This window comes from Thamnophis elegans, chromosome 9 (assembly GCF_009769535.1).
Source record: "Thamnophis elegans isolate rThaEle1 chromosome 9, rThaEle1.pri, whole genome shotgun sequence".
In the NCBI taxonomy this organism is placed as follows: domain Eukaryota; kingdom Metazoa; phylum Chordata; class Lepidosauria; order Squamata; family Colubridae; genus Thamnophis; species Thamnophis elegans.
This window is the reverse complement of record NC_045549.1, coordinates 56,875,345-56,902,679: the sequence shown is the minus strand read 5'-3', so window position 1 is coordinate 56,902,679 and position 27,335 is coordinate 56,875,345. Positions and strand designations below refer to the sequence as shown.

General features: G+C 39.9%; 1 protein-coding gene across 1 annotated transcript in view; it reads left to right on the top strand.

The window, feature by feature from the left end:
* Window positions 1-27,335, top strand: part of CC2D2A (coiled-coil and C2 domain containing 2A) — a 105,690-nt gene that overhangs the window by 65,614 nt on the left and 12,741 nt on the right. Inside the window, exons 21-32 of the mRNA XM_032224660.1 lie at window positions 1,741-1,832; window positions 5,785-5,952; window positions 8,123-8,228; window positions 9,424-9,533; window positions 10,274-10,370; window positions 17,923-18,024; window positions 18,370-18,546; window positions 21,655-21,858; window positions 23,186-23,275; window positions 24,013-24,126; window positions 24,512-24,646; window positions 26,502-26,624. Of these exons, the coding sequence (XP_032080551.1) occupies window positions 1,741-1,832; window positions 5,785-5,952; window positions 8,123-8,228; window positions 9,424-9,533; window positions 10,274-10,370; window positions 17,923-18,024; window positions 18,370-18,546; window positions 21,655-21,858; window positions 23,186-23,275; window positions 24,013-24,126; window positions 24,512-24,646; window positions 26,502-26,624 (1,518 nt within the window). The remainder of the gene's footprint in view (window positions 1-1,740; window positions 1,833-5,784; window positions 5,953-8,122; window positions 8,229-9,423; window positions 9,534-10,273; window positions 10,371-17,922; window positions 18,025-18,369; window positions 18,547-21,654; window positions 21,859-23,185; window positions 23,276-24,012; window positions 24,127-24,511; window positions 24,647-26,501; window positions 26,625-27,335) is intronic.

The window sequence follows — 27,335 nt, the reverse complement described above, 5'->3', positions numbered from 1 at the left end:
CCTGTAGTGGCAGTGCCTGCAAAATTGGAAGAATGGTGCAGCAGGAAAAAGAAACTGTAACATTGCAAATGATTATGTTTGAAATTCAAAATCTATTAGTTGTGACAGAGAAAATTGAAAAGAGGTGGGAGAATATGGAATACAAAACAGAAAAAATTGATGGAAAAACTGTTTATCAAATGAAGAATGTTCAAAAAATGGAAGAAAAAATGAGCAAAGAGATAAGAAATTTGACAACAAAGTGAGCATGGTTGGTAATGGCAAGAGCAGAACATGGAAAGGGGAGACAGATAGATTGGAACTCTACCCCAGACTTCAAAGCACAGAAGAATAAAAAAGAGAAAAATTGATGGAGAGAAGGAGAGAAATCATGACAGAAGCACCAGTGATAACCAAGGATAAGATGATGGAAAGAACAGATGCTGGGTTTCGAGCTTTTATGAGATACAAAAGGAACAACATGTTGCGAAGAGAGGTTCACACAAGATTTATTAAGAAAGTAACTAGAATATTAATGCTACAAATAGCAAGAGATATAAGACTGTACTATTACTGGAAAGATACAGGTTGATGCAATGAAAATGTATAATAAAAACTAAGCTAAATTTAGTTTACTAGTAGTATGTATAAAATGAGGTGACAATAGCTATAGTTAAATAATGATTAATAATGATAACAATACATATATATATATTAATTTGATAATATGAAATTTTTTATAAACAACACATGGAGGATATGAGAGGAGGTTTAAAAGGTTTATCTAGAATATGTGATAAAGATTTATTGTGATTGGATGGTTTTAGGATGATTTACTAGAATGTTAACATATAATCCTATTCTAGGTTTTTTTTTAGGTTTGTTTTTTTTAGGTTTTTTTATTAATTTATAGGCCGCCCTTTTCCCTGAGGGGACTCAGGGCGGCTTACAATTTATAGGGAGGGGGATACAAGACAATAAAACAATAAACATGAAAACAGTGCAAGTAAAAGTAAAACACAACATTCATCATTCGGGTGGGGACAGATTACACTCTTTATTCTAGATTTTAAATATTATATATAAAAGGATGTAAAACAATTATAGTCAAATTAAGGTTGAGATATAATAATCATGATATATGTGAAGTTTCCAAGAGCTGACCTAATTAATTTACGAGCCTCGAGACAAAGTTCAAAAAAACCCCATTCATTTATTAGGACTAACATCTTGGCATGGACTTCTGTGGAGCCGTAACTAAATCCCACTTAATGGCATCTGAACTTTAACCCTGTGTCCCCTCCCCTCTGCCTGAAGTCATCAATCACATTCTCCAACAGGACGTTACGGCAGGGTTCTGGACATGTGCATTCACATCTCAGTTACACAAATATGAGACTTTTTACTCTGGCCAAAAGTATGCATGACATTTTCCCCCCTTCTCAAGTTGATAGTGGTCATGGAAACGCTTTAGACATTGACAATATACATGAATATATGTGAATTTAAAATATGCAATTTGATATAAAAAGCAGGTGATGACTATGGAAGAGATGCATGAAAATACTGTAACCAACTGACACACTTTCTACAATTTGTAATGAAAGATGGCTTTTTTATTTTTATGTTTGTTTGTCTTTGTTCAAAAATAAATAAAAATGTTTTTTTTTAAAAAAAGGACAGCTGTATTTGTTAATGTGAGCAGCACAGCAATTGACTAATTTCAGATTTAAAATAATTTTTTTTTTTTTTTTTTTTCAGGTTAGGGAGTCAGTAATTAATCGTTTCCTGATCGCAAAGCACCATTTTGTTATTTCTGACTTGGTCAATGAAGATGAAATCCCTACTATTGGGTAAGGAAGAGAATATAAGGATAGTTCAAAGTTGTAATGTGTTTCAGATGTACCATATTTTTGTCTTATTTTCAAGGGTTTTAATTTAAATATTTTTTGAAAGTACAATTGAGGCCCTGAAAACCTTGCTTAATTTGTTTTAAAATGTAGCCATGTTCCTTTCTAAGCAAACTTGCTTCTGGTTTTGTCTCAATAACATTTAATGGGATAACATTTAATTTATCTTTGGCTGGCATTTTCAATTACATTTTCTGAAAACGTGAAGATAATTGAAGGTTGATGAGGACAATATGAAATAGATTGTGTGGAAACAACATATTTCTACAACTATGCTGGACAAGGGCATTTGGAAGTAGCTGTGACAACACTACCATATAAGTGACATGAGAATATGTATGATGTCACATGCAGAACCCACAATATCAGCTATTTCTGGAAGTAAAAGAAGGGCTAGGCCAGGAACTGAAGGAAGGTGGGCAGTTAGCAACATGTAAGGGTAGAAATGGAAACTCAATGGCATATGAGACACATATCCAAAAGAGGAAGCTCTTATGCTGGAGTGAAACTGCCATAAAGAGATGTACCATTGTTTATTGTCAGTCCTGTAAGGTAGACCAGATCAAGAAACCAATGCCATGGAGGATAGGAATACTTTGATTGTAAAATTATAGCAACAGAACCTTATGTCTTTGTGTGAAGCAAGAAATTGCTTTTGTTAGACATTTTTTCAAGTAAGTTTTATGGGAATGGACTCAAGCACCATTTGTCTGATGATTACCTTGATTGCTTAGTCTGATCTACCTTGTAGGACTGGCAGAGCTTTAGTTAGATTTTTTTTGTCAGCACATTTCATTCCCCCATTTGGTTCCAACCCCTGCTTTTATTTCTTCTTCTTTCCTTTTTAACCATTCAATCCATACCTATCTGAAAGTGAATTTCACTAAATATAGTGGGATCTTTGATGATTAACAGATCTATATTAACAGATCAACAGACTTGGAAGGGACCTTGTAGGTTATCTAGTCCAAAACATACACACACACACACACACACACACACACACGCTCAAGCAGGAGACTGTACACCATTTCTGACAAATGGCAGTCCAATCTCTTGAAAGTCTCCAGTGAGGAAGCTCCCACAACTTCCAAAGGCAACTTCTGTTCCATTGGTTGATTGTTCTCACTGTCAGAAAATTCCTCCTTATTTCTAGCTTGAATCTCTCCTTGATCAGCTTCCTTCCATTATTCCTTGTCTGGCCTTCAGGTGCCTTGGAAAATAGCTTGACCCCCTCCTCTCTATGGCAGCCCCTCAAATACTGGAACACTGCTATCATGTCTGCCCTGGTCCTTCTCTTCACTAGACTAGCCATACCAGTTCCTGTAACTGTTCTTCATATGTTTTAGTCTCCAGTCCCCTAATCATCCTGGTTGCTCTTCTCTGTACTTTTTCTAGAGTCTCAACTCTTTTTATAGACAAGGAATAATGGAAGGAAGCTGATCAAGGAGAGATTCAAGCTAGAAGTAAGGAGAAATTTTCTGATAGTGAGAACAATCAACCAATGGAACAGCTTGCCTTTGGAAGTTGTGGAGCTTCATCACTGGAAGCTTTCAAGAAGAGATTGGACTGCCATTTATCATAAACGGTATAGGGTCTCCTGCTTGGGCAGGGAGTTGGACTAGATGACCTACAAGGTCCCTTCCAACTCTGTTAATCTGTAAGGATCTGTAGGTGGTTGTGTGATATAAATTAGTGTTGTTTATTCAGATACTGCTGAGTCATGGTCTGGTTTCAGTCTATTAGAATGGCTGGTTGTTTCTGATTATTACCAGCTATTCAAGCAGAACAAAACCAGACCATGAATCGGCAGTATCCGAACAAATAAGACTAATTTACATCACACAGAAGATACTTAAAACCAAAGACCATGCCTCAGTAACAACAGCCAGCCAACTTAACAGTCTGAAGTCTGACCATGACTCAGAAATAGCTGAACAAACAACATCCACACTAATTTGCATCACATAAAGATCAGTGCTCTGACAGAGAGCACAATTCAAAGCACACTCATGATGTCTCCTTGAGGGGTGATGAAATATTTGCAACCAAATTGCCAAGCTCAGAGCTCAGACCAACAGCCCAATTACCAACCTGAGCTACTTATATTCAAATATATTTCTTCTTAAAAAATCTCCAGTGATGGAGCACCCACAACTTCTGAAGGGAAGCCATTTCACTGATTAATTGTTCTCACTGTCAGGAAATTCCTTCTTAGTTCTAGGTTGGTTCTTTCCTTGATTAGTTTCCATCCATTCCTTCTCGTCCTGCCTTCAGGTGCTTTGGAAAATAGGTTGATCCTCATCAGGGGTGGAACGGGGCCGGCGGCGTCCTTGTGCACGCGCGCGGTGCATGCATGCGTACTAGTGTCTGTGCGATGCTCCAGCTGCTCCTGGAGGATCGTGCAGGCGCTGTATGCATCCTGCGCATGCGTGGAAGTGCAGAACTCATCAAAACTGGGTAAGGAGCGCGGGCGGGCGGCTGGGCCCTTCGCCGTTCCCGGAAGTTACTTACTTCCGGGTTCGCCGACCAACTGGTTCGCGGGGACCGCCGCGAACCGGTTGAAACCCATCCCTGATCCTCATCTTCTTTGTGGCAGCCCTTCAAATATTAGAACACTGCTATCATGTCATCCCTAGTCCTTTTTTCATTAGACTAGACATACCCAATTACTGCAACCATTATCCATGTAGTGTTTGTCCGAAGTTACAGTGACACTGAAAAAAGAGATTTGCAACCAATTCTTGCATTTTCAATCATTGTCATGTGGTCAGAATTCAGGTGTTTGGCAACTGGTATGTATTTCCAATGGTTGCAGCATCCTAAAATCATGTGTTGGGCATCTGCAACCTCCTTATCTGGTTTCTGACAAGCAAAGTCAAATCAGCAATATTTGTTTAATAGCCACATAACTCACTTAACAACAGTGATTTGCTTAACACCCATGGCAAAATCAGGCAGTTACTTAACAACTGTTTTGCTTAGCAACAGAAGAAATATGGATCCCAATTATGGTTGTTCGATAAGGACTATATAGCAAAAGCAATAGCACTTAGACTTATATACCGTTTTTGTATTTATTTTATACAATGATAATAAATACTATACTACTACTACTACTACTACTACTACTACTACTACTACTACTACTACTACAGTGCTTACAGCCCTCTCTAAGTAGTTTACAGAGTCCGCATATTGTCCCCAACATTCTGGGTCCTCATTTTACCTGCGGAGGATGGAAGCCTGAGTCAATCTTGAGCCTGGTGAGATTTGAACTGCTAAATTGCAGGCAGCCGGCAGCCAGTAGTCAGAGAAGTAACCTGCAGTACTGCACTCTAACCACTGTGCCACTGTGGCTCATGTAGCTTTTGCTCTAATTTCAGCATCAAGATTGACCCAGTAGAATTTACAGGAGTTTGGGAAAGCAATCAATATCTGGCATTCTAGTATTAGAATATATATTTCCTGATTTTACTTGCTAAGAGAAAAATTGGCCATGGTGTTGAACTTTTCAATCTGAGAAATGTAATTGATAGTGAAATTTAACCTTATTTTTTTGAGGTTTTGTAAGCTTTTCAGTTGATCTAGCTTATTGCATGAATGCATTTTTTTAATCGTTTTTTGTTTATGCATCCACTGAACTTCATTTCAATTTTGTTTTTTTGTTTTTGTTCTGCTCTGCCTTCTGTTTAAGTTCTACTGGCCCAGGGTATGTCAACTTGCATTCTTACTTCTATGTAGATGGTTGGTTTTGAGATCGATATCCAAATTCAGTGTGTTTTGTAGAATTATTATTGTTTTGTTTAGAAATTATAGCTATTTATACAATGTTAGCATGACAAATTATAGCAACATAACTTTTATATTGTAGCTCTGCTTTTTTTTAAAATAGCGTTTTGAGTGGCAGCCTGTTTAAACTGGCCGAATCAAAGCGACCCTTAAAGCCAAGGCGAAAAGAGAGGAAGAAAGTAATGGCACAGAATCTCTCAGATGGTGATATAAAACTCTTGGTTAATGTTGTTAGAGCGTTTGAGCTTCCTGTTAGGAAGTCTGCTGGGAGGTAAGCAACTTTTAGCAATGTTCTTTGGCGTATTGGACACACTGCTTTAGTCTATATGCCTGCTGACCACAATCTTAGACAGCAGTACTGGAATATTTACCCTCCCCCCCATTTTTAATTAGCAGTACTTTATTGTTACATAGCCATGTATCTTACCTTTCAAAGCTTTAACTGTGCTTGTTCCATTCCTCCAGGCATATAATCCAAAAGACTCTGAAAAGGTCCTGAAAAACACTTCTCTTGTTATGTGATGTTATGTAAGAAAATGAGAAGAGCTGCAGCTAAGGCAATGGTAGATCTCAGCCCAAAGAAGGCATGTTAAAATCTCAGAAGGCACCCTTCCTAGTTCCCTGGAAAGTAAAGGCAAGGGTAGAGGACAGGGGGATGTGCTTCTAGATTTGGAAGATTCTGTTCTTAGAGGCTATAATACCTTATAATAATTGTAATACTTTATATACTGTGTTTCCCCAAACATAAGTCCTACCCTGAAAATAAGCCCTAGCCCGATGTTTTGCCTACAATAAATACCAGCCCCAAAGTAAGTCATAGTTAAGGTTACTTAAGAGCCTACACAGCCACCCAGCTGCTCATTCTGTTTGGTTGCTGCCGATACGAGGTGAGGAGGGATTAGTGCATGTGCTGCGGCCATAAGGTGAAGCACTGGGAAGATGGAGGATGAAGTGAGGCAATCCAAAACATATAAGACTGAGTCTTATTTTCAGGGAAACAAAGTAGGTAGTCCTCAACTTTACAGCAGTTCATTTAATGACCAAAGTTACAATGGCATTGAAAAAAGTGACATGTTAGTTTTCACACTTATGTCCATTGTGGGATCCCCATAGTCATACGATGAAAATTCAGATGCTTGGCACTGATTCATATTTATGATGATTGCCGTATCCTGGGGTCACGTGATCACCTTTTGTGACCTTCTGACAAGCAAAACCAATGGGGAAGCCAGATTTTCTTAACAACTCTGTTACTAACTTAACAACTGCAGTGATTCACTTAATAACTGGCAAGACAGGTCATAACTCCCTTAACAAATATCTCACTTAGCAACAGAAATTTTGGACTCAATTGTGGTTGTAAGTTGAAGACTACATGTAACAAAAGTAGTGTTATTACTCATGGTGTTGATTTCTCATCTAGACTGCTTCAAAAGGCAGCTTGCAAGTCTGAAAGCACATCTCTCCCTTCCCCATCCTTCTATTTTCCAGCAAACTAGGGAGAGTCCTTTCCAAGAAATTGCCAGGTCCCCATTCCTGCTGTATGCTGAGATCTCTCTTGTGTAACCATTGCCTACACTGTGGCTTTTTCTCCTGTATTCCAAGGTCATTTCCACAAACCATCATGTGAACATCCCAGGGTTTTTCAAAACCTATTCTATATAGAATCAAAAACGTTTCGTTACCTTTCTGATGATTAGATCATCAGATGCTAAATATTTGATTTTGCAGTTCAGATTAGGAGCAGCTGAACAACCCCTTTTACAGACAAAAAGAGACTGAGCAAATTTTGTGAAATAAGGGTGTGGGGTGAACAGGAGCTAACGTTTTCCAGTTATGGTTCCAGCTTGCTATCTCTTCTGTTCCAGGACCTACTGAAGTAAGATAAAACATCTCTGAAGAGTATTTAGTTTAATAGTTAATTCTTGCCATCTTTAGTATTTAGTATTAGTATTTAATGGATTTATAGGCCGCCCAATCCCGGAGGACTTATTTCACTTGAAATATTTAAATGGCGTTAATATTATTTTAGTTTCATTATTAATTTTATTTTTCATTATCACTGCTATTATAACTTACATTTGTAGTGTGGTAACTTTAGTCAGTTGTTGGTTTTTTAATTTATTCACATTTACTACATTTTAACTGTTACAGAGATCAGCAGTACAGTATATAAGTAGCACAAATAAGATCCGTGTATGGGGGGAAGTAAATCTGTACTTGTTCATGCTGAGCCAAATTGTTTTGGGGGTTTGGGTGGGTGTAATATATGTGTGCAAATTGAAAAAAAATAGCAAAAACAAGAAGGGAAATAATTTATTTGTATTGCTGTGCAAATGTCATCATCGCTTTTGCAAAATTTGTACTTAAAATAATTTTGTTTTATTTCTTTTCAAATCCTATTGGAAGTTTGTTGACTTTTTCTACATCTTTTTGTAAAGCAAACTTCAGCAGCCATCTAAATCATCGTGGGCTTACAATGAGATGTTTGTTGCTCCTGCAACTCCACACAGCCCCAACCACAGTATGGACTGGACATTTAGCCAGGTACCTTACAATGCCATGAACCAAGATAAATAGTTGAATAATAACAATATCCTTATTCTTTTTTATGTATAGAGATCACCATTCCACTATTCTTGATGGGTTCATTCTATGAGATTGATAAATATAGCTGCTAACACTAAAAAAAAAAGATTTAATACTTCTAGTGGTAGTATATTCTTCTATGCTGTAGAAGAAGAAATATTCCTAATTGAATTATTATATTGGCTGCCTAAGTCCACTGGACTCTTTAATATATTTTAAATACTATTTACCAATGCATTTAAATAACATTTTCCTAAGAATGTACTGTATGTTTATTGAAAATTGTTTTTTCTACTTTTTTTCTTTGTAGCTTGTTAAATAATATCAGTTTACATATAATGCTCCATATATTGATCAGAAAGTAATAGACTTGGGTCTCCCACATGCCAAGTTAAAATGCAAGTGAAACACTGACGGGTTCAGTTTATTTTAACATCTACCTAGTACTGAAATCATAATAGTGTCTTTGTTGGGTCAATCCTGCCACCAAAAAAAAAAAGAGAAAAACACAATTCCCACTTCCTGAATCCGATAAACCAACATACCTATCACAGATTGGGCTAAATGGAATGTATTCATTATATTCTTACAGAGTTTTGATCATGTGCTTTTCATGAAAATTATCAATAGTGATGTAGACTTTTTGATAAATTTTGAATTTGAAAGCTTTCAAGAATGTTTTCCAAGAGACTTCCCTTTATAAATGAGCATATTTCCACTTAGCCTATTCATCTTGTTATTCATAGTCTATGTTATTTGATTTGGGGGAAAAGTTTTATAAACTTTAAACACTAAATGTAAAGATTTTTTTTAAAAAAATATTTGGTGTTCAGATAAATTTTATTAATGTTAAGTGTAAGAAACATGGAACCTTAGAAATGGTATTGAATAGGTAATCAAACAATAAAATACCATACTATTTTGAAAGCCAAATTTACATGAAATATAAAATTTTGACCCTGGAATTTTTTCCCATAAAGTGTCCATTTCTATGACTGTAAAAGTAACTATTTATATATTTATTTTAATGGATGTTTATAATATGCTTGGAGATATCTACAGTTTCTACTTTTAGTTGGAAAATGTAGTTTGACATATCTGAGCTTTGCATCTCATCTAATATATCAAAACTTTGAGTTCTGTTTAATTGTAGGTTTCAGTTCGGCCTTTTGTAGAGGTTTCTTTCCAGCGAACAGTTTGTCGGACGACCACCGCAGAAGGATCAAATCCAAACTGGAGTGAAGAATTGGAACTTCCATTTAGGTATGAATGGATCCCATAAAGCCTTCTTTCCATTGGAGAAGAACTATATTGGGTGGGACAAAAAGACCAAGATCAAATTGTGCATTTGGATTATTTCTCCTCCTCCTCTTCTTTTTCTCCTTTAGGTTTCTGAAGGAGGGAGGTTTTGAATTGGTCTTCGTTAGTTTAAACCAAATTTGGAAAGATTTCTTGTCCGCATTATCTACCCCTGTTATTTAGCGTTTTTATTCTGTACCTCACAAAGTGGCAAATAAAAACTTTGTGTAAAGATTTCAGTTGCTTTAGATGAATCCCCAGCAATAGGTATAACAAAATAGCCTAGCATTTTTCTGAAAATAAAAGCAGTTTTGATTTCTGTAAAAGACTGCAAAGGAACTGAATTTGAAAACATGGCTGAAGCGTGAGAAAAAGTTCATTGTGCCCCAGATCTTGATTCTACCAGTGTATCACATTCCATCTCAAGCTTTGGGCATTTTTTATCATTCCCTTATTGAATGAGATAGCTTCTGTTCACATCTGAATGAAAGATTGGGATTCTGATGGGGTGGGGGGTCACACCTTTGAATTAGTAATACTCTACTAATCCTTCTAATGGAACAGGTTATTGGATATTGCATTGTGATGAAATCATTATAAAAATTGAGTTAGTCTTAGAGAATAGGGAAGAAGGTAACCAAGCTGATGTATTTTGCAAATTATATTTTGATCTGTACTGTACCTGTTTTAAAATATCATTACAGAGCTCCTAACAGTGACTATAGCATCTCTAGTCTGCAGTCAGTGAAGGATGACATCTTCATTAACATCTTTGATGAAGTACTGTATGATATCTTAGAGGTGAGCAAATCATCTGAAAAATTCTCTTGAGCCTGTCTGTTGAGAAAACAAAATGAACGGAGCTGGAAGGTGAGTTTCAATAAATTCCCCTAATGGAGTCCCAGACACAGAATACTCAGATCTGAAAAGCAAAGTGCTCTCTCCAGGATTTGTTGACCAGCACAGATTATTATTATTATTATTTATTATTTATTTGTCTTGTATGCCGCCCACTCCCGGAGGACTCCGGGCGGCTCACAAAAGACAAGGGAAAGGGGGGAAACGAGACAAAGACAACATATTAAAAATAAAACCAACATTCACAATTTCCGTGGAGGTAGATGCTTCTCAGCTCCCCCCCCCAGCCTGCTGGAACAGCCAAGACTTGGTGGCTTTGCGGAAGGCCGGGAGGGTAGTAAGGGTCCGGATCTCAACAGGGAGCTCGTTCCAGAGGGCCGGAGCTGCGACAGAGAAGGCCCTCCCCCGGGGAGTCGCCAGCCGACATTGGCTGGCAGATGGAATCCGGAGGAGACCTAACCTGTGTGATCTAATTGGACTGAGAGAGGTAATCGGCAGGAGGCGGTCTCTCAGGTACCCAGGTCTGATGCCATGTAGGGCTTTATAGGTAGCGACCAGCACCTTGAAGCGGATTCGGAGACTAATAGGTAGCCAGTGCAGCTCGTGGAGGATAGGTGTAACGTGGGTGTACCTGGATATTAGACTAGATATTAGATTAGACTGGATATTCTGAAGGTCGGTAGTTTGAACATTCAAACACTTTCTGTGAAGTTTAAGGGAAGAGAAGAGTTAAAATAAGGTAGAGTTTCGCTCTTTGCCGATAACTGTGGATGCGTCATTGCAAACATACTGGAACTATTTTCACCAGTGAACATAGGAAACCTTGTTCTGATTTTATGTATTGAATAGGATGGAACCAGGACAGGACAGAATAGAATAGCTTTATTTGACCAAGTGTGATTAGACACACAAGGAATTTGTCTCTGTTACAGAAGCTGTCGTCTTTATTGTTATTTTATAAATAACTCGTATTAGGAAACATACCTAATATTCTTTCCTCCTCCTATTTCCACCATAACAATAACCCTCTGAGGTGGGTTGGGCTGGGAGAGGGTGGCTGCCCAAGGTCTTCCAGCCAACTTTCTTGCCTAAGGAAGAACTGTAACTCACTGCCTTCTGCTGCCTTAACTACTAGATCACCATGTAGTCAAGAGTGACTGGTATCATACTAAATATCAGGGACGTGCAGGCAGGGGAGGCAGAGCCTCACCACTGTCCTCATGAAAAGAAAAAAAATGTAAAAGGAAAAAGGCTGAGCTAGTTGCTGCCAGAGTCACAGTGGATGACTCTGCTTAGGGCTTAACTGTTTAAAAAAGCCTCTAAAAAACTACATGAGGAGGCGGGAGAACGAAGTGCCTCATCTAGTCTGACTTTATGATCACTCGAGCAGAGCTAAGCGAGGGTTAAAAGCCAAAAAATTCTTGACGTAATGAAGCACGTCGTTCTCCTGCCTCCTGTAGAGGGCATTTTTAGAGACTTTTTTAAACAGGTAAGCAGAGTCATCCACATGGTGACTCTGTCAGCAACTAGCTCAGCCTTCAGCTCTTGTCTTTTTCCTTTTACATTTTTTTTTCTTTTCATGATGGCAGGCAAGAGCAGAGTTGAAATCCTCTTTGAAACAGCTGGAAATGGTCTGTGATTGCATGCAGAGCTACGTTGCCTTCTCTCTCTCTCTCTCTCTCTCACACACACACACACACACACACAATAGCAGTAGACTTATATACCGCTTCATAGGGCTTTCAGCCCTCTCTAAGCGGTTTACAGAGAGTCAGCATATTGCCCCCAACAATCCGGGTCCTCATTTTACCCACCTCGGAAGGATGGAAGGCTGAGTCAACCCTGAGCCGGTGAGATTTGAACCGCTGAACTGCTGATCTAGCAGTAGCCTGCAGTGCTGCATTTAACCACTGCGCCACACACACACACAGAGCTGGATAAAAGTATAGCCCAGCTTCACTGATTACAAGTTTGAAAAGGCAACATGGCTCCACCTGCAATCAAAGGCTCGGATCGGAAGGCAGCAGGGGAATGGGGATGCTGTATGCTGTTGCTTTAAATCGGAACTGAGCATGCCTGGCTGTGGAATTCTGGGAGTTGAAGTCCACAAGTCTAAAAAAAATTGAAACCCCTGTGTCAGTGCCTTACCAGCCATAAACCTCACCGCACATCACTGCTAAATACAGTATACATACTATATACATACAAACATAGATAAATTAAAAGCAAGAATTAAAAACCAAGGACACATGGGGAGACCAGAGGCAGAATGGGGGATATAGGATCTGTTGTTACCTGATCAACCACCTCCATTGTGCTATTCCCCATTGGGGCTTAGGCCAACTGTCAGAGCCAGGTCTTTAGGCCCTTACAAAAAGATAGGAGGGTTGGGGCCAACCTCACATCGGGGCAAGATGTTGCAGAGGGCAGGAGCAACAGCATGTCCTGTTGATCTCAGGGGCATCACACAGCCCCTGATCGATCCAGTAGAAGCTCTTTTTTTTTCAGCTACAAGAGAAGCAGCCATTGAAGCTGCAGAAGGTTGGGACAGCCTCTGAACAGAAAGAAAGCAGAAGAGAGAATATGTCAAAATAGTGAGAAAAATTTTACAATTAGAGAAGAGAACACCCAAAAAGACTTAGAGTAAAATTAAAATTGAAGAAGAAGAGAGCAAGCGGCGGATTAAGCCTATATTAAAATTAGTGTGTTATCTATCTTTCTTTAACTTTGTTTTTTATGGATGGAATTCTTACAAATGCCTCTTACTTTTTAAATTGGACTGGTCTCTTTTTTCTTTCTTCTATTTTTCCTTCCTTTTTGTATTTGTGGATCAAGAATCTCTTTCAATGCTCGGTTGAATTTTACCTTTTAAACATTTTTTTTCTTAAACTCAGAACAAAGAGAGGGTTAAAAGCAGAGGAAAAAGAAGTAACACTGCCACCTAGAGGCTGGAGGCTTGGAAACACTACTTTCTTTGAATATCTGATATCTCAAAGTCCTTGATTTTGCTGGGAAGAGCACAGTTTGTTTATACAGGTGCTCTTTTGAAGTACTATCAGTAGCTGGAATGGAGTAAAGAGAAAGCCTTCATTTGAAAGATTATAGTGAATTTGTTTGAAACCTAGCAAAAATCCTTGGATGTTTTAGTGGCAGTGATTACAACCTGGAAAAATGGTGCAACATGAAGAAGAAAAGGAATTAACATTGCAAATAATTATGCTAGAAATTCATAAAGTAATAATAAGTACTGAGAACATTGAAAAGGGACTTGAGATTATAGAACAAAGAACAGAAAGAATGGAGGGAAGAGCTGAGAATATTTACAAAATGATAACATTTGAGAATATTCAAAAAATTTCAGAAAAATATGAACAAAATGATAAGAAAAATGGTTGACATTGACAGCAAACCGAGAATGGAGGGAAATGATATGTGTGAAATATTGAAAGGAGAGATCGACGAAGTGGAACTCTATCTCAGGCTTCAAAACATGGAAGAAGAAAAGGGAGAAAATCTGGCAGAAACAATGAGAGTAATTTTGGCTGAAGCACTAGTGATAATCAAAGGCAAGCTGATGGAAGGAACAGATGGAGGGTTTCGAGTCTTTACAAGATATGCAATGAACAACAAGCTGCCAAGAGAAGTCCACATAAGACATTAAGAAAACAATTAGAATGCAGATTTTACAAATGGCAAGAGATATTGGACTGCACTACTACTGAAAGGACACAGGATGATGAAATGAAATATTACAATAAAAATTAAGTTAAACTTAGTTAAATTTTGAGTATTATGTATAAGATAAAGTAATAATAGTTATAGTCAAATAAATGATTAACAATGATAATAATGCATACACTAGATAATAATACACACTAGATTGATAATATGAAATTTTATATAAGCTATAAGTGAAGACTATGGAGATGATGTTGAAAAGTTTTTGTAAGAAAAGATAAACAATTCTATATAGAACAGAATATAAAGATGTATTACCATTGGATGAATTCCTGAAGGTTAAAACATATGATGAACGGTTGCAAAAACTTGGCATGGCTACTCTAGTGAAAAGAAAGACCAAGGCAGACATGATAGCAGTGTTCCAATATTTGAGGGGCTGCCACAGAGAGGAGGGGGTCAAGCTATTTTCCAAGGCACTGACGGCCAGACAAGGAATAATGGATGGAAGCTGATCAAGGAGAGATTCAAGCTAGAAGTAAGGAGAAATTTTCTGATGGTGAGAACAATCAACAATGGAACAGCTTGCCTTTGGAAGTTGTGGAGCTTCGTCACTGGAAGCTTTCAAGAAGAGATTGGACTGCCATTTATCATAAATGGTATGGGGTATCCTGCTTGGGCAGTGGGTTGGACTAAATGACCTACAAGGTCCCTTCCAACTCTGTTACTCTATATTCACATCTGAATTCGAAGAAGACAAAAGAAGACAGATCTTTATATTTGGAATTATCTAATTGTGACAACAGTTTGGCTGCAAGTTACCAGAGGCTGGATTAAATACTAGAGATCCACCACTAATGAACAATGTGGCTGAGGTTTTTTTTAATGTTCTGTTAACTCTGTTATTGGAGATATTCAGGGTTATCTGGTTGATCTGTAAGTAACAATTATACTTGTCTCGCCTCTGCTATTTTCGTGCCTGAAAATTAGACTCATCATTGTTCTTTTCTCTTCTGGAAGACTCAGGGGTGGTGCAGCTCTCAATTCCCTGTTAGCCTCATGAAGTTTATCGGTGTAAGCAACATATTTCTTTATTGCTTCTACTATGTTAAGGTGGTTTTCAGTATACTTTACAAAGGACTCTCTTAATGAGTCATTTATTTTTGATTGAGATTAAAATATCAAAATTTGAGCTCACTGTTTGCACAGTAAGCAGACATTGCTTAGATATTAAATCCATTACATTCTCCCTTTTGAGGTTCACATTATCCCCACAGCTGCTGAATAAACAGTGGGAGTCAGGGAAGAAAGGCATCCTCTTTCAAGGAGGGAGAAAATTCTAAAAGCTGTTGGCATCCTCCTTTCACCTACAGATCCCTCTCCAAAGAGTTATGAATGCTATATCTATCTGGTGGAGGAGCAAAATTACTCACTGAAGTTGTCTGCTTATTCGTTGCGTAGTGTTCCCTTTTCTGCTGCTTTCAGGGGTTTGGTTAAAATCTGTACTGCAGAGTGCTCTTCTTTCTCTTCCCCATTATTTAAATTATAACGAATAGAAAGCTGGAGTAAAAGGCTGACCTCTCAAGTGGTGCAATTTAAAAATTAATTTAAAAGTGGAAAAAGTACTGAAAGAGTAAAAACAGAGAGTAAAAAAGGGCAAAGCTCAAAACTGCTGTTCACCGTCGCCATATTGGAGTGTTTTTTATATTTGTGAACTAGATTGGATTAACTTTGAATGCCACTCTGCTATTATGGTGTTATTACTATTATTATTTGTTGGTTTTAATTGTATTTTGGTTACCCAGAGTCCAGTGGTGGGTTTCAAATTTTTTTAGACCTATTCTGTAGGTGTAGCCTGTTTTGTGGGAGTGGCTTGGCAGTCATGTGACCTGGTGGGAGTGGCCAACTTGATGTCACTCACTAGGAGATGTCATGGATTGGGTAAAATGTGGTGTTCACTTAACAATGCTCTTGCTTTGCAACCAAAATTTTGGGTTCAATTGTAGTCATAAGTCAAGGACTTTCTCTACCTTCCTCTGCATGGCAGCCTTGTCCTAGTAAACTATTTCTCCTTTCTGGCAATTTTCCTCTCTCTTAGAGGCACCAAAATAATCCATACAATGTAAAGTTTCCTGCTGCAGCAGGGGGTTGGACTAGATGACCTCCTAGTAGCCTTCTAGCCCTAAATTGCTGTGCTGTTTTTCTTTCTTTCTGCTAACAAAGAAACCTGCCTGAGGCTCATTCCACATGCTTGCCAGATAGAAGTGAGATAATGACCCTAGAGAAAGTTTGGCTCCATTCATAAGCAGGAAATTATCCAAACCCTTTTAGAAACACAAGGCTCATATTGCACTTCAAAAACATAAAATCATATAACATATAACGATATAACCAATTTGTTCTTTCCTACACCTTTTCAATTTAAAGTTATTAAGACTTGTGGACTTCAACTCCCAGAATTTCACAGCCAGGCATGCTCAGTTCTGATTTAAAGCGACAGTATTTGTTTTTCTCTTTTGAGAAAGAAGTTTCCTTCTTTCCTTTTCTTCCCCTCCTTCCTCCCTCCCTCCCCCCCTCTCTCTCTCACACACACACACAGAAGTTGGATTGGATTATCTCTCCTACCCCCTTCCCTCTCTCTCATTCACTCTCTCACAAACACACACACACACACACACACACACACACAGCTTCACTGATTACAAGTTGGATTGGATATCTTTTCCAATGGCTTGAAAGCAGCTCCTCTGCCATCCCCCCTCATTCCCCTGCTGCCTTTCCCAAACACCTCCCCCATTGCAAATGCAGCCTGCTGTCTGGGTGGGAAATGCCTGGAATGCAACAAAGCCCACCTACTCACCTCCTGCTGGCAGGCTGTGGTGAGAGGAGAGGCAGAGAAGCAAGAGGGGAGCCGATCCAACCCTTCCGAAAGAAAAGAGTCTGGGGGAAAGTGTGTGTGCTACAGCATGGCTCTTTGCCTGGCTTCCTGCCTCCTCCTGTGGTCTCCTCAGTGCTCGCTTATACTCTCCCTCCTCAAGTTTGATTGGAAGCGGAGCCACATTGCCTTTTCAAACTTGTAATCAGTGAAGCTGGGCTGGATTTTTACATAGCTTTATTCAGCTGTGTGTGTGTGTGAGAGAGAGAGAGAGAGAGAAATGGATGGGGGCCTGGGGAGGAAGTTACATTTGGGGAGGGAGATCACGAGTGAGCACTGAGGAGACCATAGGAGGAGGCAGGAAGCCAGGCAAAGAGCCATGCAGTAGCACACAAACTTTTCCTGGATCGGCTATGTAAAAATCCAGCCCAGCTTCACTGGTTACAGATTTGAAAAGGCAACGTGGCTCCACCTGCAATCAAACTACACTTGGGAAGGGAGAGCACAAGCGAGCCAGGGTTCTTCCCTCCAGCCTTTGGCCAAAGCCCCGCACAGCAACAGGAGGGTGAAGTTTCAATTCCTCCCCCTCCCTCCAACCCACAGGTACCTTTTCCACTGCTTCAGAGAGGACTTCAACACTGCTCTTGCCTCGGGTCCTCTGAAGAAGCCCCTTCCTTCCTTCCTTCCTTCCTTCCTTCCTTCCTTCCTTCCACCTGCACCGGGTTTTAACCGGCACGGTAGATTTGTGGAACCTCCTCTACCGAACCGGTTAGAACCGGCAGGAACCCACCCTTGCCAGAATCACAACTATGAGGTAAACAGCTTTGTAACTTGGCAAATTAAATAAATACATTAATTCTAGAGACTTTAGGGAGAGAAATAGGGAAGCTCAGCATGTTCTTTTTGCAAATGTTGATCAGGATTTTGGGGACATTTTCTTAGGATGACCGTGAAAGAGAAGTTGGTGGAGTCCATACCTGTATGGAAAAGCGTTGGCTTGGATTGGTTCGGATACCATTTACAACAGTATATTTTCAAGGAAGAGTAAGTGCTGAAGAAAGTTTTTTTACACACAAGCATGCATATAAATAACTTATTGCAGCATTCTTGACTATTAATGTTTAAGGAGCCCTGGTGGCATTATAGTTAAAGTGCAGTATTCCAGGCTAACTTCCCATAGCCTGAGGTTCAATTCTGATGGGCTTCAGGTTGATTCAGCCTTCCATCCTTCTAAGGTTAATAAAATAAGGATCCAGATTGTTGGGGGAAATATGCTGACACTGTAGACCATCGAGAGAGTGCTATAAAGCACCATGGGGCAGTGTATAAGCCTTAAGTGCTATTGCTATTGTTATTTTTAATCAAGACTCTTTGTTTCTCTTCATCTAGATTGATGGCACATTTAAGATTGATACTCCTCCTGTTCTTCTTGGCTATAGCAAAGGGAAAAATGTGGAAAACGACAGAAAATATGATTCCGTACAGCAACTCAGTGATGGTTCCTACCTTTCATTGTTCATTACAATTGAACCTCAACTCATTCCTGGAGAATCAATTCAAGAAAGGGTAAACCTGGACAAGTTTTATTTCTGGGCATAATTTGGACATTGTAGGAAGTGGTTTGCCTCCATTGTCATAAAGTCTGTAAATAGCAAATAAATGGGACTCTAATTGAACAGGTATGCACCTTTCTTGAAGTGCAATTTATCCTTGGCGTGCTCATTTTTCTTTCCAAGGAAGTGTTGCACAACATACCTCTACAATTATTGCATGTTTTTACTATTTAAAGGGCCTTCACATTAATCAGGTGGATACTATGCCACAGTAGTCCTTCTTGGATGTTTTAAGGGGACTCCAAGTTCCCTTATTTCCAAGTGGTGATGGTCCAACAGAAACTCTTAAGTGAAATGCCATTCTACAGTTCTCTATATAAGGACTGAAGGACCTTATTATCCTGTCATGAAGAAATTTCCAGGTTGAATAACAGTGGAAAGGTCCCCAATCTTCCCAACTTGAGGGCTCAGCCTGGGCGGTTCACCAACAAATGCGCGGTCAACAAAAGCACGCCGACAAAACCGTGGCGAGGAAACCGCAAGTTCTAAATCGTGCCGACGAATGAGTGCAGAAGCGCGTGGACAACAGCAGGCCGACAAAATCGCGCCTTCAACGAACAAGTAATAACAACCAAATAACCCTAACCCTAACCTAAACCTAACACTAAACCTAACCCTGAACCTAACCCTGAAGCTAACCCTAACCCTTACCTTAACTTAAATCACGCTTCCCTTACCTTAACTTAAAGCGCGCTTTTATGGGCGCGGTTTTGTCTGCACGTTGTTGTGGGCGCGTGTATGACGTGGTTTTCTCGCCGCGGTTTCGTCGGTGCACTTTTGTGTGCGCACATTTGTCGGGTAATGTGTGGGGCATGTGTGTCTGTGTGAGTGGCAGGTGTATGTGTGTGTGCACAACTCTATTGATAAGGGCGCACATATCCTCCACTCATGTGAATGGATCTTCGCACATGAGTAGATGGCACCTGCGTTTGCACACAAAGCTCCATTTGCACAAGCAGAGGGTGCTTGAGTGGAGGGTGCTTGTGCTTCTACATGAAGTTCCATTCATGCGAATGGAATTTCACACAAGAGCGCCCTTCGTGAGATAACACAAGCAACCTCCACTCAACCTCCCTCCATTCGTGTGAATGGAGCTTTGAGCATGAGCGCAAGCACCCTCAGCTCATGTGCAAAGCTCCATTTGTGCAAGTGGAGATCATGTGAACCCACCACTCACATCAATGGAGCTGTGTGCACATGCATGCTGCCACTCACACCTCCCCGCGCCAGGCTGGGCCGCTGAGGTGGAAAGATTGGGGACAACTACTCTACCTGAAAATTTCTTAATGACAGAATATATAAGGGTGTGCCTAGAGTCCTTATATAGAGAACAGTATAACAGCATATGGCTTAAAGTTGCTATTGAACCACCGTCACTTGTAAATAACTGAAGATGAAGCTATAGGTACTGAACCATAAATTGAGAAGATGAGAATAAAGTTGGGGATTTGGGAGAGTGAAGCAATGTTTTCATAAGTTCAAGCTCCACACTGCTGGCAGAGGGAAGGGAAGGCCTGTTTTGGGATGGGCATTCAATATACAGTACTTCTCCAGAGAACAGTTTCTTGCTTCTTGTCATTTCTGCATAAATTTAGGCAAAAACAAGCCAAAGTAACAGTTTTGAATTGCATATCTAATTGCATATTTTCTCTCTATCTCTATGTACCTATCTCTATTTCTATATCATTCCCATTTGGAAGCAAAAGTAGCTTTGGAATTCTTGTGCTATTAACCTTTTCCTTAACCCATCATTTTAATCAGAACTTGCTCAATGAAAATTCATGTCCAGGTCCAATTACTGTTACGGACTTCTCTTGATGGTTTGATTTCAGAAATTTCAAAATTTTGAAGGATTTCTTTGAAACAAAGATTACGTTAACTCTTCCTTGAGAGTGACTTCAGTCATCTAGTTTCAGTAGAGATGAGCAGATTTTTCTTCCCGTGATGATGTCTTGCTAGAAAGCTCACTGCTTTTCCTAATAATCACAATTCCTTCCTACTTTGGGAAAAACAATAATTAAATAGTCAAACATTTCCCTTATTATTTTAACAGCTTAGTTTTTATATGATTCTGCGCTGTTGCATTGTGTTCATATTTCTCCTCCCCACCCTTTTCTTGCTGGCCTTCCTGAATCTTTGTAGAACCATGAAATGTTGAAGAAGGTAAATGATGTTTAAATGTATTTTTTTAAAAATAATAATAACAGGGCTTGGTTAGAACTACTTATGTTTGCTGTGCATTTGTACACTTAAGATTAGTGTTTATACGATATAAAATGTGTCTGGTTATTTTGACAATAGTAATGTAGAGCATCATACTTGTTAACAAGATGTAGGAACCATCAAAATCTCTCAAGACACACTGTACTTCTAAGGTGGTGTGTTTGGTGCTGAGACAGAGTAGGGAATTGGGATTATTTAATATACTGTAGAGATAAAATATACTGATATATCCAGTCTTTACTATTACTGTTACAACTATTGCCATGACTTTTGTTATATTACTGCACTATTTTCTGAACTTACAGATAAGAGAAAAAGGGAAGGGAAAAATGAATCAAAAGAGAAATAGGAAATTGAAGAGATGCAAACAAGTGAAAGAGTTAAATAAGAGAGAAATATATTGTGAATTAGATACATAGAAGAGTCAAACCTTTGAGTATTTATTTGGCAATGAATTATGGGTGGAAATGTGTATTTCAGTGCCCCACGTTTTATTAACAGTGGAAAATGTCTCTCAGTTAAGACAAGCTCCCCGGCATTTGGCACAGGATAGCTGTGAAATTCCAGAAAAAGATGCACCTGCTTTAAAGAGTCATGGACAGGTACTAACTCTGCCCTCTAGTGAGGTCCTTGGCTGATGTTTCATTAAATCAAAGTATCTTTTGAATATCCTCCTGGTGCCTTTTTTCCATCCATAACAAGAAATATCATTTTTATCCAAAGCATTAATCTTGACAGAAGTGGTCTGTGGCTATGATCATATTAGCTATTTAGGACTTATGCATTAGTTGCAACATTTTTTAAAAAAAATAACCTGGATTTTTTTTTCCCCTTCAAGCTTGACACTCAAGAAGATGAGAAGCTTCTTCAAGCAGCTGAAAGATATAAAGCTGATTGTGCCTTGAAATTTCCAGATCGCCAATGCCTGGTCACTGTAATTGACATCAGTGGAAAAACACTCTTTGTTACGAGATTCATCAGAGCGCTCAACCCCCCAGACGAGCTCCTACGAGTTCATCCAGACAGTCCACAGCAAACCTCCGTGCGTATTTTTATTCTCTGAGGAACTTGTACATCTGTAATATGCAAACCAAGATTTAACGTCATCAGTGCTAGTGTTACTTAGTTTAGGTAATGAAATGTCTTCAAGAAAATAAGCAAGCTCGGAGAGCACCAAAAACCCCTTATTTCAACCCTGAGCTTCAAATTTTCTCTTTTATTGAAGCAAAGAATTAAATCTTGGTTTGTATAATGAAACATCTATAAGAAAACAGCCAATCTCAGAGAGCACCAATTCTTTGTTTTGCTCAGTGACGTGCGGTGAGGTTTATGGCTGGTGAGGCAATGATGTCTGAGCATTCTCTCCTCTCCCCCAACACCCCACTGACTAAAGCAGTGTTTCTCAACCTTGGCGACTTTAAGTCCTGTGGACTTCAACTCCCAGAATTCCCCAGCCAGCTGTGCTGGCTGGGGGATTCTGGGAGTTGAAGTCCACAGGACTTAAAGTCGCCAAGGTTGAGAAACATTGGACTAAAGCACTTTCTTTCGCCCGCCTGAGCTCGCAGCAGCCCGCCTGAGCTCTGCCGCGAGCTCAGGCGGGCGAAAGAAAGTGCTTTAGTCAGTGGGGTGTCGCGGGAGAGGAGAGAATGCCTAAGTATTGCATTTATTAAAGGAAAAAGAAAATTTGAAGGAAAAAAGGGAGCATGGGGTAGGGGCCATCAGAAACGGAGAAAGAGAGGAAGAAGAGTGAGCGCGACGCTGCAGCTTTAAACAGAATGACAGAGTTGAAGCCTCTAAAAATGTGCCCCCTACTATGAGGCAGGAGAACTGCATGCCTCAACTACCTCGGGATTTTTTTTAGGCTTTTAACCCTCACTTAACTGCTCGAGTGCCTAAAAAGTCAGACTAGATGAGGCATGCAGTTCTCCTGCCTCATAGTAGAGGGCGCTGTTTTAGAGGCTTTTTTAAACAGGCAGTCATTCACGGTAAGGCAGCAGCTAGCTAGCCTAACCTCAGCACTCGCCTTTTCCCGTTTACATTTTTTTTCCTTTTCATAATTGACAGTGGTGAGGCTGTGCCTCCCCTGCCTGCACATCACTGGTTTTGCTAACATTAAATCTCAATGGGTCTGTTTCATGGCAAGCTGAGAAGTGAACCAGTCAACCCAAGGACACTGACCTGACTTAGTGCAGCCAAATTGAATGATTTTGGAACCAATCTGGAAGAAAACCTGATCTTGCCTTCAACAAGCCCAGTAGAAACCAAGAGAGACCCACCATTTCAAAAGAGTGGATAAAGTCTTGTGTTTATAATAAAAACAGCAGCTTTGGCCTCAGACTAATAACAGGATTTTTCTTTTTTGTATATAGGAATTAGTTGCCCGATACGTATCCTTGATTCCTTTTTTACCCGATATGGTATCATTTGCTGGAATTTGTGATCTGTGGAGTACTTCTGATGTAAGTTGAAAGCTTCAAATGTCTAGAACAGAACTGTCAAACTTGTGGTCCATGAGCTGGATGTGTCACAAACTGGCCATACCCAAGCCCAGTTTAGCAAAGGGAGAAAAAGTCCCTATATATCACCTGACAATGCGAGTTTGACACCCCTAGTCCAGAACTATGTGTTTATCATCAAAGGAAGTTCTTTCGTAATTATTTATGCCAAAACAATAGGTGTGTGTGTGGAATAATTAAAGTTGCTCTGGGTTGTGATGTTTGTTGGCATTAACAGTATTATGCTCTTCTGCATTGGATTACATACATCAGCTTTGGGGAAAGTTGAAAAACTGAATTGCTGCATAATATGACCTTTTAGAATCCATGGAAATTGAAATCACATCAAAGGCTTTGTTCAGGCAGGCCCCATTTGCTTTCAATTTTAGTGGTCCAGTTTGGTCTAGAAATCCCTAATTATCCTTCCTTAATCATGCTGCAGTAGGCTTAATTCTTGTACAAAAGGATGTTATGCATTTGTTAAGAATATTTATTTTCTGATTATGTAGTTCTAAGTTGAACCACTTTAAATGAAAATAAGATTTGTCTGTTTTCATTACATAGCCGGAGACTGAAGTAGTAGCAGTTTATAGCTGCCCTTTCATAATTCTACCTCCTTAAATGGAACTTAAATTAAGCCAAAATATTCAGTGATGCAAAATAATCTTTAACAACATCATTTGTTTACTCACATTTGTTAGCAGTTCCTTGATCTTTTGGCTGGAGACGAAGAAGAACATGCTGTGCTATTGTGTAATTATTTTCTTGCTCTTGGCAAAAAGGCCTGGCTTCTAATTGGGAATGCTGTTCCGGAGGTAAGGCGTTTGTGCTTTGCATTTCAATAAAACTTCCTTACATGAGAAAACATGCTACCTCACTAGTCATGGTCCATACTGATTTTAGAAGCCAACAAAAACCCTGGTTCAGAGGTTACCCCCCTGTACAGTGAGCAGGTTATCCCAGAGTTTCCAAAAGAACATTTTCCTTCTATGCTGCTGAACTGGATTATTGGGTTTGTTACATTCTTCCTTTGGCTCATTAGAATGGTTCAGTTTACACTGAAATAATTCAACTTACCACCTGAAAGAGCCTATCTTATCTTCTTCATTTTAACTAATTCAGAATTTGTGTCTTAAGCCTAATAGGCAAATAGTAGAAGAGGAAAGAGAAAATTGTCAATAACTTTATTTTTCCCGCCAGGGACCAACAGCTTATGTGCTAACTTGGGAACGAAACCAGTATGTGATTTGGAATCCAAGTCGTGGGCATTTTTATGGACAATATGATGCGTTCTGTCCATTGAAAAGGGTCAGCTGTTTGATTTCTGCAGACAATGTAAGTGAACTATCCCCTAGCTACCCTGCTGGCACAGCTAAGCAGTTCCTGTCAGCTACATGGGCTCACTACCAGACGGTTTGCCTGCACATATGTTTCTTTTCATCTTGTACCAGGAGATGTGCTGGTATTTTAATCCTGGAATTTAATCCACATGCAAAAGATGTTTTCTGGATCTTGCCAAGCAGATTCTTGACAAATACCTTGTGCATCCAATATATGATGAGCTTGTCAGCCTGGCTCCAACTGGCATGAGATTTATTTACAGCCATATGAAGAGTAGGTGCCCACCTACTCTTTCTCTCACCCTGGAAAGTTGGTGCCAGTTCTCTTCCAAGTGAGTCAGTTGAAAGCAGAAACAAGGGCTATGGTTGCCTTCTGTTCAAGAGCCAGAATCAATTGAGCAGCTGTGCAAAATGAAGGCAAGTGGCATCATGGCTTGTGCAAATCAACAGGCACAAGCAAATTTCATTTTTTCATCATTTTCTGGAGATACAATGTATTTTACCAGACTCTTTTATCATAGCAATGCAGAGTGTGGGTAATACCGTATTTCCCCGAAAATAAAACCTGGTCTTGAAAATAAGCACTTAGTCTTATTTTTTTTAAGTGAAGGAGGCTGATGAGAGTGGGAGCACAGCTACCGCTGACCCTGTTCTCTCCATCCCACTGCCTGCTTACCCATGGCTGCAATGGCCCAGCTGTTGCTGGGACACTTCTTTGCTGCAATGCCTCATGGGGCTCTTTGCCCTCTTGGCGGGGCAGGAAGAGGCCAGGGTGGGCCGAGGGTTCACCCACAAATGCGCGAACGACAAAAGCGCGCCTGACTAAACCGCGGTGACAAAACCATGAGTTCTAAAGCGCGCCGACGAATGAGCGCTGAAGCACGCCGACAACAACGCACCGACAGAAGCGCGCTGTAACCCTAAACCTAACCCTAACCCTAAACCTAAACCTTACCTTAACTTAAATCGCGCTTCTGTCGGCACGCTGTTGTCGGTGCGTTGATGACATCGCGGTTTTAGCGCCGCAGTTTTGTCGGCACGCTTTTGTCATTCGCGCATTTGTTGGGTCACGGGGCCGAGAGCTTGGCCCTGATTGAGACTGCGAGCAAGCAGACAGTGGGACAGAGGGAGTGGGGCTGGTGGTAGCTGCCCAAGCACTTTTTGTCCAGAGGGAAATGAAGCTTTATCTGCTTGCAAAGGGGAATCTTTGAAACTGAGCTAGTCACTCTGTTTCAAACTATCCCTTTTGCAATCACACAAAACTTTGAGTCTACGTCATTCTCCGTCTGGGCAAAAACTGTTTTGTTGCCTATTGGGTGCTTGGGACAGAGCCATTTGCTTTGAGAAATGATGGAAAGTCAAAGCTTTGTGTGCTTGCAAAATGGATGGTTTGAAACGGAGCTATTAGTACAGCAGAGCCAGACAGAGGCAGAGGAGATCCCAATGCACCGCCCACTTTGTCCCATGGCTTGCCTGTGGCCGCAGTGAGCAAACACCCACACAGGGCATCAGGATCACCTGCTTCCCTCATCCCCCATACCTATGCCTGCTGCCGGTGCTGCTGCGCAAGCCTCCCTCGAGCCTCCTGTGAGTCAGGCAGCCACACACACATCCAGATAGCCTGTCTTCTCCCCCCTGTCTCTGCCTCCATGCTCGGAATTAATGGTATTTGTGTTATGCCGAGGGGCCGGCAAGCTGTGGTTGCTGCCAGACACCATCGGCCCATGCACGCTATCTCGGTAAAGGTAAAGGAAGCCTCAATAGCTTTGTGGATTCACTCCAGATCAATTAGTCCTGAATTACTACTGCATAACAGAGATAATACTTAAAGAAGTCTTTTCCCCTTTTAGGTTTGGTTTAATATTCAACAGTATGATTCCCCACCAAGAATAAATTTCGATGTCAATAAAACCAAATTTTGGAAACCTTTCTTTTCTAGAAGTTTACCATTCCCTGGTCTCTCCAGTGTTCAGGTAAAGGAACTTTTATTCTGATGTTATTAGAACTATTGAGAAATGTATCCTGCCCTTTTCTTAGAAGTTCAGATTAAGGTAGCTTATTAGGAGGAGGGGAATCTTCCTTAATTTTATCCCTTAATAGCAATTCTGTAAAGTGGGTTGGGATGAGAACTCCTTCAACCCTGCACAGTCCTCTCTCTCTATTGTATATTATAGCATGGACATACCATGCTACAGGTAATACAGGTAATCCTTGTTTATTGATAGGGTATCAATTTAATCTGTAAAAACACATTTTAACATGTAAAAAAAGGTAAATTTTAAAAAACTAGAGTTGCACATCATAAGGTTTTGTAGGTTTAATCCTTTTCTGAATATAGTGAATGTTTTTCCACCTAACTGATTAGGTTGCACTGTGGAAGACAAGAACCTTATCACACAAGTGAAAGCCAGTTTGGTCTTGTGGTTCATGTGGAAGTGAGAAAAGTTGAATTCTAGTCCGGCCCCAGGAAAACCAGCTGGCAGATCCTAAGCTCCCAGAATTAGGAAGCAGGCAAGGGCAAATCAATTCAGGATATCTTGCTAAGAAAACTGCAAAGACATGTGTCAGCGTTCCAAGTATCATGTAGAATTAAATCAGAGTCCAAGGCAAAATGATCCTTAAAGTTCCAATTTAATAAATCAGACATCTTAGCACATCTGTGGAATCCCAATTCTAAAGAGCTT